General features: G+C 40.7%; 1 protein-coding gene across 1 annotated transcript in view; it reads left to right on the top strand.

Annotated features, from left to right (window-relative positions):
* Positions 1-20,000, top strand: part of LOC140368701 (solute carrier family 12 member 9) — an 89,858-nt gene that overhangs the window by 31,954 nt on the left and 37,904 nt on the right. The window contains exons 7-8 of the mRNA XM_072455738.1: positions 10,252-10,409; positions 14,889-14,971. Of these exons, the coding sequence (XP_072311839.1) occupies positions 10,252-10,409; positions 14,889-14,971 (241 nt within the window). The remainder of the gene's footprint in view (positions 1-10,251; positions 10,410-14,888; positions 14,972-20,000) is intronic.

Raw genomic sequence — 20,000 nt, 5'->3', positions numbered from 1 at the left:
AAATTTGTCCGTTCTTTCTCTCCCATGTTATATCACTTTGTTTTAACAGATAAACAAGTATAAATTTCACTCGGAGGCAACAAGTCACTGTCCCCCTCTTCCCCCGTCACCCCCGTGGCAGTTCCTTCCTATCGTCCCGTAGCAGGATCTTGGCTTTCCCTCCTCTCTCTATCCATCACTCCCCCGTCCAGACTCTTTGCTTTTGTTACCGGGCCCCTATCACTCGGCTGCAGAGATCGCTTGCACTCCTCACCGCTGTCCTGTCTGTGTGTTGTTGTGAAACGCACCGCTGTGGATAGTTCGTACTCGTATGCTTTTATGTGATCGGTCTGATCATTATTATATATATTTTTTGTTGTATTTGAACATGATTCCAGTGACACTTGACTCGCAGAAAGACCAAAAAGGTGTGGGCTGAAGCTCTCTGGCATAATACAAGTGTGAAACCATTCAGAATTTGTAAAAAAGCAAAAACAGACGGTACCATTTAGGGATGGTATAACGGTTATTATTAATATTGGTGATGTTGGTGATATTGGTGGATTAAAATCAAGCAAAAAAAAACAGAACCCTTTTTATTAGAGCTGCTCAATTTGCCTGAAATTGCTGTTCTAATTTACTTCTGATTTTCACATATTGTAATTGTAGTTTGTTCAGATATTTGTCACCGATTTGAGCCCAAGTTAACCACACAGTATCGAATGAGAGCGCCTCCTCTAACATCATGGAACGAGGGAGGATAGAAATGCTCAAACAACAATTCAAAAGACCTGCAGTATATCGGCAGCGCAAGTTTAAAGTGCCCCCTACTGGTCGGACGACTCATTGAACTAAAATGCACTTAAGTTGAATATATTTTGAATTTTGCTAAAAAATTATACACATTTTATCACTGAATAGCACAATTTTTAGGTTTATTATTTCACTTCCTGTTTGTAATTTATGACATCACACTAGGAAATGACCACTTTTATTTGACAAATAAGTGACTTAATTTTGTTGAATTAATGTTTAGAGAGTGAAAAGTTTTGTCTTTGTGTAAATTATGCAGACACTTGGACTGGAATGAGTGTCCCGAGTGTGATGTCACTTCCTCTCATTTTCTACAGTATTTTCATGTTTTTCTCCACAAATACATACTCGATAGATGTAAAACTATAATTTGTATGTACAAGAGGTATAAATAAAACAAAGTCAAAATTAGAAAACCAATTTAACTAATTATACTTGAAAACAAATACAAATCAATCAAAAACAAAACTACAACAACATTGAAGAACAACATCAGAAGAAAAAAATAAAAAATACGGTCTAAAGGGAAAACCCCCCGAAAAAGAATGTAATTTATTTAAAAATACTATATACCATTTTCTAACTGATTTCTGCTTGTTTTGTTATGGCTGGGACAAGTCGATTCATAAATTCATCTTCTTGGTCGTCTTCTCTCTGTCTGAGGAGAGATGAGCGGAGCAGGAGGAGTGTATGTGTGCTCCTCCTGCTCCTCGTCCTCGTCCTCCTCGTCCTCGTCCTCCTCCTCGTCCTCCTCCTCTCACGCTGAGGCCTTGTTACTTATCGATCCCATTTAATAATCCTTAACCACCGTCTCCTCCCCCGAGAGCACTTAACCCTCCCTGCGCCTCCCTCTTCCTCTTCCTCCTCTCCTCAACCGTTTCCTTTCCTCCTTTCCTCCTCGACGCCTCCTCTCGCGCCTCTTCCTTTGCTCCTCATTCGCTCACCTCTCTTCTCCTCTTTCCCATCACTCTTGATAGTCAGTTTGGGGTCTTTTGATCGAAAGGTCGGCAGCCGATCCCTCATCAGGAAAAGCTTGTGGTTTGTTTGGAGCAAAGGAGGATATAAAATGGAAGAAAACATTGGGATTGATCAATATTAGGACAACAATTTTTGCATGTGATTTTTGTTTTGTGTGTGTGTGATTTTTGTAACCCCTAACCCTTTATTCTGTCCTCTTCCTCCTTCCTTTCTCCTTTCCCCTCCTCAGTCCTTCTCTACACATTCATTTCCTCCTCTCCTACTTTTATTCCTCATTTCAGCCTTTCTTTCTTTTTTCTTTCTTTCTTCTCCCATCCTTCCTTATCTGCTTTCCTACTCCTCCCTTATCTCCTTCCTTATTTCCTCTCCTCTGGCCTTCTGGCCTTCTTCCTTTTCTCCTCCCCCCTTTCATTCTCTCTTACCTTTTCTCTTCTCATTTGTTTCCCTCCTCTCCTTTCCTCCTCTCCAACTTTTGCTTGTTGCTTTCTCTTTTATCATCTCCTACTCCCCTTTTCTCCACCCTTTCCTTTTGTCCTCCTCTCCTCACTTACTGTTTTCTTCCTTTCTTCTCTTCTTTCCCATTCTTCTCCTTTCTCCTCCATTATGTCTTCTCCTCCTCCATTCCTTCCCCTTACTTCATCATCTTCTCTCCACCTTTCCTCTCTCTTTATTTCCCCCCTCCTCCTCCCTCTCCTCCCTCCTCCCTCCTCATCCCTTCTCCCTGTGTCTGTATCACTCTTCACGCTGTAGAAAAGTAGCAACAAGGTCAAGGTGAAGCCACAGCTAAAGCCGAGCTCTAAATCCCGCGGGTAAACGCTGGCGGAGCCGGGCCACATGTTGCCATAGAGTTCATCTGGAGGGGCCTTAAGGAGGGGCCCCCGGGCCAAAATTACTACCCAAATTTTATGAATGAAACCCCCCACATGTTTTTGAGCTGAGATTCTGTCTTTTCACTCTTTTGGTACAAGTCTGGGAACCATGACAACATCCCTTAATACAGTAGAGATTCACTAGTTTTATTTAGTCAGCGATAAGATATAGTTATGTTAGACTTAAGTAGTACACACTAACTACATTAATACAATTCTACAATTAATATCATTCTGTGCAGATCCCCCCCCCCATACTTTTCTGTACAAATAGTTACTTTTGCACGGTATCCTGTGAGCTTGCAGTCATGTGAGTGTAGTTTAAGTCGGATCAAAGAGATTCTTCATCGTTTCGAGAGCTTTTGCCTGCGCCACACCCTTTTTAGTGTAATCGAAGCACAGAGCAGGTCTTTAATCCACCCGGCATATGTGCTGCCTCCTTAACCACTCAACCATCGCACAGCAACCGAGAATGTCAGCAGTCGAGTCCTGTCCCACTACTTCAGTAAAAATCTGTGACATGGTTTAAGTAATCTGACTTAGAACTGTTCATAGTTTAGATTTATTAGTGATATTTCAGTGTATTGCACAGGAAAACAGACCATTCATCATGTGTACACGTAAATACATTCGATTTTTCCAACATGTTTTTCTCTTAAGTCACAGCCCTTTTAACAAGTGGATTTTCTTCACGTGCGCCAATGCTGAAGCGAACACGACGCACGTTTTCCAACACGATATTTGCTTTGATAAATCCCACGTCGAAACGATAGTACACGCCCCATCACAGTGCGCCGAGACTATTATTGTTCATAAAAGAAACGAACCTCCGTGTTCTGCAGGGAGCGCGGCTATCGACTGCGCGGCCCATCACGTCCGTATTGCAGATGCACAAAATGGCTTCATAATGGCGGAATGAGCATAACAGCGGCGGCGCCATAAGCTAAAGTCATCTCCGTAACTCAGGGACAGCCCACGTGGACGTTTATTGGATTCTCTTTCTTCCCCCCCGACATCATTAAAGCCGATGATCTTAAATTATTCTGCTGATGGTCCTGACCTCGACCGGAAAAGTGTGAGATGACCGGCCGCTGACTCGGACCCAAAGTGATGCAAATAAACGCCAGCGAAGGACTCATTTAGGGCTGCGACTAACGATTATTTGATACAGTTGGTATTAGTTTAGTTGTTTGGATCTCCAAAGGCCAGTAAATATTAGATTTAGAGCAAAATGGAGCGTTTATTTACAGAAAAAAAGAATAATAATTAAAAATACCAACATTTCTTGTGTAATGTTGGGGTAATTACCGTGTTTTCCACACTATAAGGCGACCTGGATTATAGGGCGCACTGTAGTTTTTTGCGAAAATTAAAGGCTTTTAAGTGCGCCTTATAGTGCAGAAAATACGGTACTGCTTACCATACATAACATAAACCTTCAAATTAATCCTAATTTACTTGTTTTAACCCTAAAGTCAAGTCAATTTAATTTATTTTGTTGTTGAAAGAATCTATATATTCTGGGAAAAAAAAAAAAAAATCTCTTTAAAGGATATTGATGAGGCTACCCCAAATAAATTGTCTGTTTGCTGTAACCCGAGTCAACATTTTTTAAGTGGCTCGGACGGTAGGCAAATTCTTATTTTTTTTTTTACTTTGAAGGCACAAAAAAAGATCCAAATTTTGCCATTTTTTGAGTCGGAGTGACCACCAGGGGTCAGGCTTTAACAGTCCATGACGGAAAACGTCTCTATCAACCCGATCGGGAGACTAAATCTCACGATTTTAAGACATTTCAATCGTGCGATAGGGAAGTCCGGTCGGTGAGTCTGCGAAATAATTGAAAAATAAAAGAATTCGACGTTTTTTCAACAAAATGCTGATAAAAAAAATTCTGTCGGCTAGTTTCACACTGGGTCGGTCGGGTTACGGCAAACAGACATATTATTTTGCTCAGCCTGATGTGATATATTTCTTCACTTTTCAAAGTATAAAATGAGTCTGTGATGGACTCCCACTCTAAAAGGCAAATTGTACCCATGACTACCCAGTTCATAAACAAACACTTTTTCTGAAATCAATTTTTCATCCCATTTGACAAATCGCTGATGATTAATGTGTGATGTTTGAGCAAAGTACTGGCAAATTACCACTGCCACCAGCACGCTAAATGATGGATTAAAACGATGAATGCATTAATGAGGTCATGAATGAAAAGGGTAAATAATAAACGTATAAATGGATGGAAAACAAAGGAGGCGCGGCGTCTCTCGGGCTGCTTTGGCGGAGCGTTGTCTCTGAAGGCGCTCTTTAATCTGCCTCTCGCGCCTCTGCCTTTTGTTCCGGTCTTTATGCGACGGTGGAGCTCATTTCTGCTCATGATCTGATCGATTCAGGCGATCTGGGCCGCGCAGTCGCACACGCTGGCAAATGAGCAGTGTTCCCCTGCGAATGGAGCCACTCGCACTTGTCATACGTCATAAGGCGCTGGTACAGCTGGCAGCCCGGTGTAAACGCTCTCTCTTCTTTCTCACACTTGTTGTGCTTTATCTCCTATATTTTGTAAATATAGTTAGTATATTTTTTCTATTTTACTGTACGATAGGGACACGCGCTGGAATAGTTTTTTAATTCAACTGTTTTTGACTTTTTTCGGCTGGATTTGAGCGTTTTTCGTTGCGTTCGTTGTGTTGTTGTGACGTGAGCTAGCTCCGAGCGAGCCCACCAGCCCCTCCCCCCGCGCCCTCCGGCCGCGCTAAAGTACTGAGTGTCGTCGGTACACGTTTATATACACGTTTATATGAAAGAGGAACTTCACGAACGATCAGGACACGCACTGGAATCGCTTTAAATTAACTTGTTTTGACTTTATTCGGCTGGATTGAGTGTTTTCGTCGTGTCGTGGCGATGTGTCTTGGCTCTGAGTCCCCCGGCTCCGGCCCCGCCCCCCGGCTCCGGCCCCGCCCCCGGCTCCGGCCCCGCCCCCCGTCTCCGGCCCCGCCCCCCGGCAGTACCGCGTTTACACAAAGGAGGAACTCATGAAACTGCGGAGAACAGTCGTCTTACCCGGAGATCGTCACGTTATCCCGTCGCAATACTGACCTAACCTAATACTGATGTGCAATTCTGTCGTATGTGCAATTGCTGTTGGAATTCATGTGCAATTACTGTGAAATTCATGTGCAATCTATGTGCTGTCGTGACACATATTCATGTGCAATTACCATCGGGATCACATGCAATGGTATTTATTTATTTATTTGTCTGGGAGTTTTTATTTATTTATAGGAGATCTTCTACTGAAAGTGTTTTTCAGACTTCCTATAAGTGATCTGTTCTTCTGTATCTACCTCTGTATCTACCTGCGTTGCACCAATGAAATTTCCCCATGTGGGACAATAAAGGAATATCTTATCTTATCTTATAATACACATTTATGTTACGTGGCAAATGACGAGATTTACGTTTGAAACTCCTGCTGTAGTTCACTTGTAAAAATGTGAGAAAAACCCCCATGTATTACAGGTTTTTCGTCTTGTTTTCATATAAAAATAAGGCAGTTCATTTGTAAAAAATGCCAAAATTGCACGTATTTGGGACTAGAAATGTCACGATATAAAATTTTAGTGTTATGATTATTGTGAGGAAAAACATCACGATTTAAAGATTATTCATGATTATTGAGACTTTGACAAACAGTGAAATCTTTAACTTTCTTACATTTCTGACATGTTACTATTCTTCAAATTTGTGACGACTTTATTACGACTTTCAGAGGGTTAAATTTTGAAAAGTTAAATTTGACAAAAACAGCCAGATAAAACGGTTACTTACATTTCAGTCGATTTTTTTTTTTTGGACTATAGATCGAACTAAAGAGACTTGAATCTTGCTTTTAAAACTGTCATAATTATAATTTTTGGGTTCTTACCATTATATTGTGACCTGAATAATCACGATTATCGATTAAAACCAAATAATCTAATAATTATTCTAATCTGAATAATTGATTGAGACAGATTTAGATTCCTTGGTTCATTTTGTTGACATTTTGGGCTCTGAACATGTGGAGATCTTATTTAGTATTATGTTGAAATGTCTCCTCTTTCTTTAAATCAGGCTTATAATTGGTCCCATAAACTAAAACATTTAAAACACAGAGCTAAAACATCTTCAGCTGCAGATTGGAGAAGTTTATGAGCGTTTCTATGCGAAATAAACTAAAATCTGAGGAAAAGAAATGAATACATAATTGCTTGTTATAAGGACATTCGTATCCAGTCTCTTTTGTGATCCATTTTTTTTTTTCCATTTATCTTTTTATTCCTTAATGACTTTTAAATAATATTGCAACATTTATCTTTTACTGCTTTACACACGTCGCTTTAGGGAAATGAACAATGACAAAACGATTAGAACTGAACTATATTAATTATGTATAAAAAAACGCTTATAAAGGAGTTAAACAGCGAGAAACATATTTTTTTCCGTATTAAATATAATTATTGCCACCAGTAGAACTTGCCGTCAGTTCTTATGCAACTTGTTGTTATTTACATTTTATGACTTGTTGAGTTCCACTTTTCCCACTGCAGTATTTACCATAACTGTTCATTAGTCACAGCCGCTCATAAGTTTTCTCATTCACCGGAAACCGTCCCCGTGAATGTTCCAATAATGGAGCGACGCGTGGCCACCGCTTGCACACATTTGTCACAACTGTCTGCGCTATTGTTTTTGAAAACCCATTTGGAAATGCCAAGCTTTTCCCCCCGATTTATTTTGCTCCCGCCGCACGTCAGAGAAATTAATATCCAGCGTGTACGTCTAGGCTCACATCATCACTCACGTCTCCCTCAAACGCACCTTTTAATTCCTCACTTTTCCTCACAAATCGTCTCGGCGTGCGGCCCACCGGGCGTGAACGTGCATATAAAGCCGGTTGTGTATCTGTCGACGTCTCCGATTAAAGCCGGGGTTCAAAACACTCCTCTTTTATGCTTTATTCAGTCGTTTCCCGCAACTTAAAGGTGGTATGGACGATTTTTTTCAGCAAATTTTTTATCATATTTCCTCGTGGCGTGGATAAATCATTAGTCCTGCCACGTATCAATCATAAAACGCACCTACCGCTCACCTGCAGCCGCGTGCGGTTCCTCCTCACGTTTCCGCGTGCCTAAGCGCATGGATCTATCATAATATAGTTCCCTCAGTGTACGGGGCAAAATGAAGACGGAGAAAGACAGTTCGAGCTGACGCAGAAGTGGACAGAAATCTACGGGAGACGAGAGATGCGATGCGCTCCGTTGCGCTAATAAACAAACGCACGTGTGTGTTGTATCAGTCCACACGGGGGAGTGGCATGTGCACTTCCGCCTGCGTTCTCAAATCGCCGAAAAATCGTCCATACCGCCTTTAAAACGGCACCATGTAACCTTTCTGGTGGAGGAGTGCTTTGCCTGGAATGTTCCGCCGTCTTCACGATGACGAGAAGGCGACGCTTTAAGTTTACAGGGTCTTTGCATATCTGGCGACCCCCGTTCAAAGTAAGAGTGTGCGTTTTTCCAAGATATTTTTTGAGCCATAAAACTTGAGAAATGGGTGCGTTCGATGCCGTACTGTGGGACATTCCCGGCAATACGAAGCAGAAAAGTTACACAGTGCACCTTTAAAGAGAATGGATGTAATGTCTGGCAAACAAGTTGAAGCCGTGCGTGCGTGCCTGCGCGCGTGCGCGTGTGTGTGTGTGTGTGTATGTGAATGGGTGAGTGGGTGTGTGGGTGTATGTGTATGTGAATGGGTGAGTGGGTGTGTGTGTGTGTGTATGTGAATGGGTGAGTGGGTGTGTGGGTGTATGTGTATGTGAATGGGTGAGTGGGTGTGTGGGTGTATGTGTATGTGACTGGGTGAGTGGGTGTATGTGTATGTGAATGGGTGAGTGTGTCTGTGTGTATGTGAATGCGTGAGTGGGTGTGTGTATGTGAATGTGTATGTGAAGAGGTGAGTGAGTGAGGACCACCGCATGATGTCATCCAAGCCTTTTGGATAGTTTCTTCCCCTCATTAATTGTACAAGCAGTTGTTCGTAAACTTTGAAGTAGTCGCCCGCGCACTCAAAGAAAGCACTTGGCATTTTCTAATTTCCGCGTTAGTTTTACCTTCGGCGCGAAACCCTTTTTGTTTGCTGTTGATCTGTGCTAATGCCGACTGCCTGGAGTGCCAGCGCACGCCGCCGGCCCCTGGGGGCTCCCGGCGAAATAACACTGTGCTCAAATCTTATAGACGGACTGAACAATACTTAATAAGGCCATGATAATAAGCATTAAAACCACTGGACCTGAAACGAAACGTGGTACGGTTCTTAATTATTCCAGAAGGTGCTGGAGTTGAATTGAACGGACACGAGAGCAATGAGATGGGGCTTTTTGAAAACATCACCGGGGGAGGCGGGGGCGACGGCGGCGGCGACGGGGTGATCGAAATGGGGACACGGATTGAGATCGAGAGCGAGGTGAGAGAGTATTCCGCAGCCTAATTCGCCGCGCTCGTATTGAATAGTGGCAGGGGGGCAGGCAGTAATCACACGACCCCCGCGGTGTTTTTGGAAACGCTGAACTCTCCGCCTCCGGTGAGCGACGCGCGCACGGGCGGGGGGAAAGCCACTGGGGTCTGAACAAGAGGGTCTTATTATCAACAGCCCGACGGTGATATCAACACTTTGCACGCGGTTTCATTTAATCGCACTGGACGTCGGGAATCAACATTTGAGATTTGAAAGTCGAATCGAGAATTCATGGCTTTATATTGTCAGTGATTCGCTTTGATGATTGGCTGAAGGCCTTGATTACCGTATTTTCCGGTCACGCCAGTTGCACCAGCCAAAAAAATGCATATTAGAGAAGAAAAAAAAAACATGTATAAGTCTCACTGGCGTATAAGTCGCATTTTTTGAGTACATTTATTTGAAATCCAAGACCAAGAACAGGCATTTCTTCTTGAAATGCAATTTAAAATAATAACAGATGAGAGAACATGGTGAATAGGTGTACGTATGCTAACGCTAACACCTTCAGCTACATGACGCACAGACAACGGCAACATCATAAGCGGCAATTGTGTGCCCTGGAAATTCAAGAGTTTTTACCTTTTAACCACAAACGCTCCCTGTTTCATGGATACTTTTGGACGGAGATGGTGCTCAATATCTCGATATATCGTGACGGACTTCGTGACGCAAAACGTGTATTGATACAGAGATGCGTATCATGATACTTTTAAACATTATAAACACTTCTGATTCAGCCTTGATGCAGCAGGCTGTATGTTCAGAAGAGATGAACATGAGACTTCATCATAGGACTGTGTATTCTGATATTAAAGACATTGTGAACATGAAATTCTAATGCATTTTGTTATTCTACTTAATCAGAACATAATTTTAGTCCACCGGGTTTATCCATGAATCAGGACTCGTATCAAGTTCTGAGTGTCGTGATTCGTATGGTATCGTGGACCCTGTATCGGTATTGTATCATGAGGTACAATACTCGGCCCTAGACAGAGAAAGAGTCCTCAGTTTGTTCAGTTTCCCGTGTGGTTTTGTGCCCCGACAGGCTGCTGCTTCAGAAGGACTACAGCTTCCTCAGGGACATAAACGTCTGGGGCCCGTTCGTCACCATCGGCGTTTACTTGTCCACGCTGTCCGCCGCCATGAGCAACCTGATCGGAGCCTCGCGCATCCTCTACGCCCTGGCCCGGGACGACTTGTTCGGTACGTGAAAGGCGCTGCATGAAGGCGGAGCGGGCGGAAAGTCAAAATAGGGATGCTTTCTGAATTCGTGTAACTGTTGACGTCCGTTCCGACAAAAATAAACAATAAAACGATACAAAAAAGGCCAGATTTTGATCAAAGAAACGACGCATGTGAATCCCAACATTCTGTGTTATAGTTTTAGATTAGAGATTTGTATATTTGATATGGAAAAGTGTGTTTTAGGTTTACACTATATTCTCCTTTTAGGTTTTATTTTGCAATAGCAGTATTTTTTATCGACTACTTTAACTACTTCTCTGGCTTTTTGAAGTAGTCAGTACCTTGATTGTTTCCAAATGGTGTGAAATACCTTTTATAGTGGCCATAAGAGGCGTCGCAGTTTCAAAATGACAAAAGGCCCCTATGTAAAGGGAAGGGGAAAAACACACACCTTCTACAGCAGCTATAAAATGTGTCAAGGCACAAGGAAAAATAAGGCGTTTAAGTCCAACAATTTTCCTTTTTCTCTGAATTTCCCTGTACAGTATAGATCTATTGTAACGCCTGTCCCATTAGGCCTGAAACGGCACAGCATTAGCATGATTTATCGCTTACACCTGAAAGAAGACTCCCTGCAGTTTGTACGAAAAATACAAGGACCATCTATAAAGCATATGCAAAAAAAATAAAATAAAAATGAACACGTTGTTGTGACGTATATAAAAACTCCCCCGAAAAAATGTAAAATGGAAGAATTACCGGTACGTTATTGGGGCAACAAATGTGCTTGAAAATGTGACTTTAAAATGAACAAAATAATGAGAAAACGCTCATATTGTGATTGGGTTTGTTTGCTCGAAAGATACTGTACACACTTTTCCTCTTAGACGGCTCCTATTGGTCCGTCCGCAAGTGACGGGCGGATTCAACCAATCGCAGTAGAGTGTGACCGTTCAGCAGAAGTATAAGTATATAAGTATATAAAATCAAATGCAGAGAACAAGACTAGAGAGAAAAGTCATTAAATATGTAGACATCCACCAAAAATAGAACAAAAAAAAAAGAGAAATTATGACACATTTAGTCCACAGTCCGTCCTTAGTTACTTCTCAATAATAAAATATACTAACTGCTATTGAAAATGATCCGTTAGGCAATTGTAATGTTGATTTCTTTTGGGCACATCGCCTGTCACTGCTAATGTCTTGAGAGGCGATACTATAAATCGCACCTTTTTTATAGTTATGGCCGGGGTGCGACTTATACTTATATTTATACTTATATACTTGTACTCCGGAGCGACTTATATGTGATATTATTTGTTATTTTCACACTTCATACTCCAGTGCAACTTATATCTTTTTTTCTTCTCTATTATGTATTTTTTGGCTGGTGCGACTTATAGTCCGATGCAACTTATAGTCTGGAAAATACGGTACATTTTGATAATTATTAGTATATTGTCAAGATTAAAAAAAAGATGTAAAATGAGCTGATTACATATTTTCTTTTTCTTTTTTTTTAAGTTTAACCAAGGTTTGCAGGACACAGTCAGTTCGAGACCGTTTTAGACACTTTTAGACCAAAAAGCAAAAAATTTATGCAAAGATTTCAAACGAGGGCTGGGCAATAGTGACATAAATTATTATTATTTTACACACACATACACATATTTGGTGTATCCTGATAGCTACTTTCAGACAACAATCTGAAATGTGTTAAAACATGTATTTTTACCTATTAGTTGAAGTTTTTTATCAGAAAGATGTGAAATAGCTGTAAAATGCATAAAAATACATAAATCACTATTCAATCACTTAATTTTTTTAAATTCTATTTTAAGTCTGTTATTTTTGTAGATTTTGATTTTTTACTTAAAATAAACAATACACTCGACATTCAAATTTTACTATATTTTCCCACCGCTACTTGGAACAACATTATATATTTAAAATACCATGTACAATGTTTAGTCGCATAAAAGTGGCTTTAGTGTTTAGTTCCGCTGCCATTTCTACTTTTTGTGCAACACTTAAACTTCAGCCGAGCCTCGATCTGATTTTTACCACTTACAAAATCCAAAAACTGTCAATATCTTTCCCTTTTGTCAATGTCACGCGCCCGGAAGCGACAAACAAGTGACAAAAGGTCTTCCAAGTTGATTTTATGCTACTACAGTTTTAAATTGGCTGCAATTAGGACTCCACTGGTTTGTGTCAAAATGAACAGCGCGCCTCATGCTTTCTGCCCCTCTCTCATGATTAATATCTCCGAGCCACTTTCCTCCCTCGCACTCCGCTCTTTTGTTAAGTCTATTTCGTGTGTGTGTGTGTGTGCGTGTGCGTGTGCGTGTGCGTGTGCGTGTGCGTGTGCGTGTGCGTGTGCGTGTGCGCGTGCGCGCGCGCACGTGCGCGTGCGCACACACTGATTAGAACGTCTCTTTACAATGACTTGCCGGTGACGCTCTGAACTACAGACGTTAGACTTTTCTGTAAAGTAAGTTCTCACCCCAAAAAAAGAAAATGTGTAAGCAAAAAATTCTGCCCAAAAGGTTTTTCCATAGTTTAAATTTTTAGTTTGGATTTTTTATTTATTCACATCACGGTTTAAAAATGTCACAATTATATGTATTTATTTTACCACCAGGCAAAACATTAAAGGACACATTTTATGCTGAATTTATTTTTTAAGCTTGAATCAAAAACATACCTAGCATTCAGCTTCATTAGCATTTAGCTTCATTTATGCTAGTTTGAGGAATCCTGGTTAGAATCTGAGAATCTTCTGTGCTGTTTTGAAATCCATAAATCTCTTTCTCCGTCCCTCTCTCTGTCCACTTCTCTTTCTCTGACTCTCTCTCTGTCCACTTCTCTTTCTCTGACTCTCTCCGTTCCCCTTGGCCTCTCTTCTTCCCTTCTGTCTCTCTCCATTCAACATTTCTCTTTGCTCTCGTCACTTCCCTCTCTCTGACTCTCTCTGATTTCTCTCTATCTCTATCTCTATTTTCACATTTCTCTCTGCTCTCCTCTCTCGCTCTCTCGCTCTCGCTGACTCTCTCTTATCTCTCTCTTTATCCCTCTGCATTCATTTGACTTTCAACGCTCTTATTTATTCATTTATCAGTTCTGAAATTCAAACTTCCTCAGTTGGCTCCTCCTTGTCATCTCCATTTGATTTGTTTTTTTGTTTTTTTTTCTCACCGTTTTGCCGTGGCCCTTCACAGTGGCGAGCGGCGCCGGGGCCTTGTCACAAATGTCACCGCCGTCAGAAGGCTGTATTTAAAAGCCTTTTCTTCGGCGTGGTGTTTAGCGTGCGCGGCGCCGTCCGTGCTGCCCACTCGCTCGCCCGGGCCGCTCCTCGCCAAACACGTGAAGTTAATTGCGGAAATTGTGTTTTAAATGTCAGTAACATTAAAACCGCTGCCACTAATCTAAGTTTGATGCGGTCGGTAAACGGGCAAATGTCCGGCGACGCCACACGAAAAGAAGAGACAAACTTGTGTAACGCTCATTGAAAGAGAGAATAATTATTTTTTATTTCAACCGTCACTAAAACTAATTTCAGCAGGTATTGTTATGGAAGAAAATCAATAAAATAATCACATAAATTAGATAAAGGTGGATGTTTCTTGAATAATTATAAAAAATGTCTCGATTCTGATCAGAATTAGTAAAAGACCACATGATAATATTAAAGCAAGTATTATTTTACACCATTTTGTGTTGAAAATATTGATCTACTGCATAAAAGTATTTGCCTGACTCGCCAGCCCCGCCCACATTCTGTTCGAATGCGTCTCGGTCTGGAATCCGACCACTTTCCAGCATTTACCGCTCCAACCATCGCTGCTAATTTGTGTCGCGTGTCTCTCAAATGCGGAAGACGTCTCTCAAATATTTTCGGAACATTCAGAACAAAATATATAACTTAATTTACCTCAGATTTACAGAGTTTAGTGCGTCGCTTGTTGACTCAGCAGACGTCGCCAACGTTTCTCAGTCTGTTATTTTTATCCTTTCCTCGTAATCCACCATGTTTGTTTGGACGCGAACGGACAATGCGTTTGTCTGATTGGTTCATCCGCCTGTCAATCACTCCCTCTGGAAATCGGCGCGACTGGGTTGGATCCCAGACCCTCAGGTTTTGTAAAGTCTGTCAAAACGTGTTGGGAACGGCTGGTGAGGCGATAAAAGTGTCGTATCACGCCTTTTCTTTTCTACTGCAATAGAGTTGGACGATTTGGGATTATTCTTGGTTAACTTTTTTCACAAAGAAGGTAAACGGCATATTTTCATTATTTAGAATGAATAAAGCGGTTCCTGACCTCATATTTATGCTTCAGTGATTCCTGTTTGACCACTGCAAAATTGAGCCGGAGTGATTGATGTGACAGAGAGTGCAGGGATAGTCGAGCGTTGCATTTGAAAATATGAAGCGCCATAAAAAGATCATTATTATTGTGCCTATTCTTAATCTTTTTTGTTTGTTTTTCTGCAGGAAAGGCCCTTTCACCAGCGAAGAAGACGTCACACAGTGGGAACCCTTGGATGTCGGTGCTGATCTCCTGGTTCCTCGTTCAGGTGGGACCATAAATATAGAGTTATATAGAGTTTCTGCCATTTTAAATGTTAAGAGCCATGCATCCATTCACACATCTTTACTTTTACAAGGAACAGTAAGAGTAATGACATTTTACTTTGTCCGTACCTTTATTCTGACTTGAGTAATATTTTTGTTGAAGTAACGGTACTCTTTACTGTGAGGTCATAACGCGGCCCAAGTGCGCACTACATTTAGTTCTGTTTAGTTCTATTTGTCTCGTTTGTGTGTGATTTTGCACATTGCTTCTTGTTTTGTCTTTACTTTGCATTATCTTGAAATTATAAATCAGACGTTACTCCAGACAGTTACTCGAAAAGTTACTCTCAGTAGTTTCCCCCCAAATACTTCAATCATTTCCTACTTTGTAATATTATTATGAAGTGCCATGTGACCGTATTCATTTTAGTTTTGTAACAATCAATCTAAAACCTATTTGAGTGGAGAATATCCTGACCTCAGTAACTGTAGTTGTAATAGTAGTAAAAGTAGGAAAAACAACAACTTTTCATTCTGTATTTTTTTTTTTTTTTTTAATGCAGTTTCAATCAGTCTTTATTGTCCTTATTAGAGAATTTGTTCTCTGTTTACTCACTCAACTGTCTCAAATCTACCGTATTGTCCAGAGTATAAGTCGCTCCAGCCAAAAAATGCACAATAGCGAAGAAAAAAATACATAAGTCACACTGGAGTATGTGGTGTGAAAATAACAAATAATACCACATATAAGTCGCTCCGGAGTATAAATACATAAGTATAAATATGAGTATAAGTCACGTTTTTGGGGGAAATTTATTTGATAAAATCCAAGACCAAGAACAGACATTTCATCTTGAAATGCAATTTACAATAATAGCAGATGAGAGAACATGGTGAATAGGTGTACGTATGCTAACGCTAACACCTTCAGCTACATGACGTATGCTAACACCTTCAGCTACATGACGTATGCTAACGCTAACACCTTCAGCTACATGACGTATGCTAACACCTTCAGCTACATGACGTATGCTAACGCTAACACCTTCAGCTACATGACGTATGCTAACGCTAACACCTTCAGCTACATGACGTATGCTAACGCTAACACCTTCAGCTACATGACTTATGCTAACGCTAACACCTTCAGCTACATGACGTATGCTAACGCTAACACCTTCAGCTACATGACGTATGCTAACGCTAACACCTTCAGCTACATGACGTATGCTAACGCTAACACCTTCAGCTACATGACGTATGCTAACGCTAACACCTTCAGCTACATGACGTATGCTAACGCTAACACCTTCAGCTACATGATTTATGCTAACGCTAACACCTTCAGCTACATGACGTATGCTAACGCTAACACCTTCAGCTACATGAGGCACAGACAGAACTGTGGTAAGTGTCTGGTATGCTAACGTAACAAATGAACAGTTATTCAGATAACTATAGCATAAAGAACATGCTAACAAGTTTAGCAAAGCATCAGTTTTACCCCAAATCACTAAATCCACTTCTTCCTCTGTGTCACTTCTAAACAACTCCACAAACTCCAGAGGAAGAGGAAGTGGATTCTTCTTCTGCGTCGCTTAGAGCCTAGAGCGCCCTCTTGTGGTTGTCATGTGGAAATAATCAACATGTGAAATGCAGTTTCCAGTGTGAAAAATAATGAACAGAATGATACAATAATGTGTTAATAATATCACATATAAGTCGCTCCGGAGTACAAGAAAATGTGCGACTTACAGTTCAGAAAATACGGTCCTTTTAACAATCGTGATACTTTGAAGTGACATATGTTGTGTGTATCTATTGCCGACTTCTGAAAGGCTATTTGTTCCTAAAGTTCAGCAGTAAAAGAGCCGCAGTGTATTTGGGGTGTTTCGTTCTACAGGTCCTGGCTTTGTGTTGCCTTTTCTGCACCGCAAATGTATGAAATACCTTAGATTTCGGAGGTCTTGGTTGCAAACATTGCCGCAAATGACCATCCCATCAGTATGAGAGGTGAGTGTTTAGGTCTCGATGGCCGGTCATTACTCCAGCTCGACTGCCCGGCTCCTCTCGACAGGAGGAGCGATTAGGGTAAAATCGTTAGCCCCCCATCAGAGATCATTGACTGGCTCATTGTCTTTCCCTCTGCCTCTTCCTCCGCCATTCCAATGATTCACCGATGACAAAAGTCTGATTGTAATCTCACACACTTTGGGCAGTGAGCCGCGCCAACAGAAACCGGAACCAGAGGGTAAAACGGTTTGCCACTGCGACTCACAAAGGGAGGCGGTGTTTAGCCTTTCTGTCTCACAGCGAGAAGGTCCCAGCTTCAGCTCCTGCGCCGAGGAAGGCGTTTCTGAGTGGAGGTGTTCTCCGCGTGGCCGGGTGGATTTTCTCCGGGTTCTCAGTCTCATTAACCTAAGAACTTGCACGATTTGCTTATATGACAGACCCTGGCGTTTCTTTGGCGTCGCACCATTGTGGAGAACCTTTTGGATAATCCTGATTCCGATAGTTTAAGATTGAGCTGGAGACGAGTCAGAAGTCTTTCTCAGAACTTTATGGTTCTTATCTTCTGTAATGAAACAAAAACTGACACAAATAATCATGTAATGTCCTCTTTATCACTAAGGCAGTAAGACAAAAGTTACATTATTTGTTTCAACAAATACTGCACACTAAACATACTGTGTCATTATTCAATCCAAAAATGTACTTTGTTTTTTCTCTTTGTTTTTCTTCTTACTGGCTCCATGTGCAAACTCATTAATCTTATTAAAGAAGAGTTGCGTTCCCAGATTTATCTAAAGCTAGTTTCCATCTGTTGGCAGGTTGGCTAACACGATAAAACACACACACACAAATATCAATCCATTTACTATCCAACCACCTCCCATGTCATATTCAACATCTATATTTACACAAGTACTCAATTAGATAAGATAGGATAACCTTTATTTCTCCAGTGTTGCAACACATAACACAGAAACAGATTAGGCACGTCATAATGATAATAATCATAATCATCATAATCATAATTTAAAAAAACCTGAAAAAACTGATTACTTGGATCAAAAACATAAACAACTATTAAAAAAAACTCTCATATTTACAGTTGTTATATGGACAGAAAATATTGCACAAGGATGATTGACATTATGTCACAGTATTGCACATGAGTATGACAGTATTGCACATGAGTATGACAGTATTGCACACGAGTATGACAGTATTGCACACGAGTATGACAGTATTGCACACGAGTATGGCAGTATTGCACACGAGTATGGCAGTATTGCACACGAGTATGGCAGTATTGCACACGAGTATGGCAGTATTGCACACGAGTATGGCAGTATTGCACATGATTATGAAAGCTGAGTTTATCTTGACTCTAAAATGACTAAAATGACTTCTACAATTCTACAATGTTCATTTGCTCTCGTTCTTCACTTCTTCAAATCCAGCATCTTTCTACGACTAAATCTTCCAAGTCTTATGCTCTTTCTTTAATGCACTGTTGGAAAAAGCGGCGCTATTCTTCTTTTTTTTTTTCCCCCAAAATGGTTTAAGTGCTGCAAATGGTTGTTAAGCTGAAAAGAAAACAAATCTCCGTTATGGCTGTACTTTCCTTGTGCAGGTGGAAATAAAAGGCACACGTTGCATTGTTTATGAGATAAAAACCCTTGTGCAAATGACTCTGAAATGAGAGACAGATTGAGAGACAGTAAAAAAGTTACGGAGTAAATGGACGCCCTTGTGCAGAATTATGATTATATTGGTTTTATTGTCATTATGATGGAAACTGCTTTTTCTGCTGTTAAGTTCAGATGAAGAATGGCATTTTACAACATGGTTTTAACTCTGCTGCTATAACCTAAGATGATGATCCCGTGATTAGCATTATTGACTCCTTGCACAGACACACTTGACCTTTGAGCGTTAACGAGCTGATCCCAGGGAAGATAATGCCCTATATTTCCGAGTGAATTCGTGTTTCAACTTCTGCTGTGAACTTCCCTAATTGTTTACAGCAAACGACTTGGTGCAACACAGCCTTTTGAGTTTGTTTGACCCTAAACGGCAGTTGAGGGAAGTTAGTTTGAGAGATACAGGTTAAAATAGACTTTACTGTTCATGTAAGGGCAGTAAGACGTTTGAGGAAGTGCCTTAGATCCATCCACTGATCTTGAGGGCAGAAACAGTCAGAAATACAGAATTATGATTGTAAAAAAATGTCAAATTACGACACAAGTGCAGAGATCTCGCCACGTATCGAAAATTTTTGGATGGACATGTTCTTTATCCTAGTTTTGTATATCTCCAAAATGTGATATTATTATTTTTTATACATATATTTTGCTTCTACTGCTAATGTGAAACGGGTTCAATGAGGCTCCACCATGTCCAAACCAGTACTTGATGCTCGATGAAACAAAACTAAATAATCTTCCTCGTGGCCACTACTTTTTTGGCGCATCATTGTCCAGCGTAACATTAGATTTAAAAAAAATGTTTATTACTTGGTTGTTGCTTTGAAGCTAATATTTCAGCTTTTAGAGTTGGCGTTCTGTTTGCAAACTGAAAGTGTCTATTAAAAACACTCAATGTCCAGGCAAAACAAGGCGGTAACGGACCCCCATTCGAAAGGATTCATAGGGTAACGTAGTGAACACTTGCTATTTATTAATCCTTGTCTTTTTGAGTGTCTTTATAACAATTTTCTGACCATATGTCAATCCAACAGAAATGTCTTAAAAGGCATTAGTTGCTGTTCAAGTTTCAGACAAATTAAGCAGAATTAATCTCCAAAGTGCTGAAGCATCACCTTTTATATCCTTTGGTACAAGTTTTTTAACATGGCAGCATTTTTCAATCGGCTCTTTTTGCAGCAATTTTGCATATCTTCAAAACAACAGCCTCTTAACGCCATCGCGGAAACTTCTATCCTCCCGAAAACTTTCAAGAACGACACACACAAAACACTCCCAGGAGAGATGGTGCGTTCAAGTACATGCGAGACACTGTTTT

Source organism: Eucyclogobius newberryi, unplaced genomic scaffold (assembly GCF_026437365.1).
Source record: "Eucyclogobius newberryi isolate DKJ021-1_F unplaced genomic scaffold, fEucNew1.0.hap1 SCAF_10, whole genome shotgun sequence".
Taxonomy (NCBI): Eukaryota; Metazoa; Chordata; class Actinopteri; order Gobiiformes; family Gobiidae; genus Eucyclogobius; species Eucyclogobius newberryi.
The sequence above is the reverse complement of the archived record's forward strand: the minus strand, read 5'-3'. Positions and strand labels throughout refer to the sequence as shown.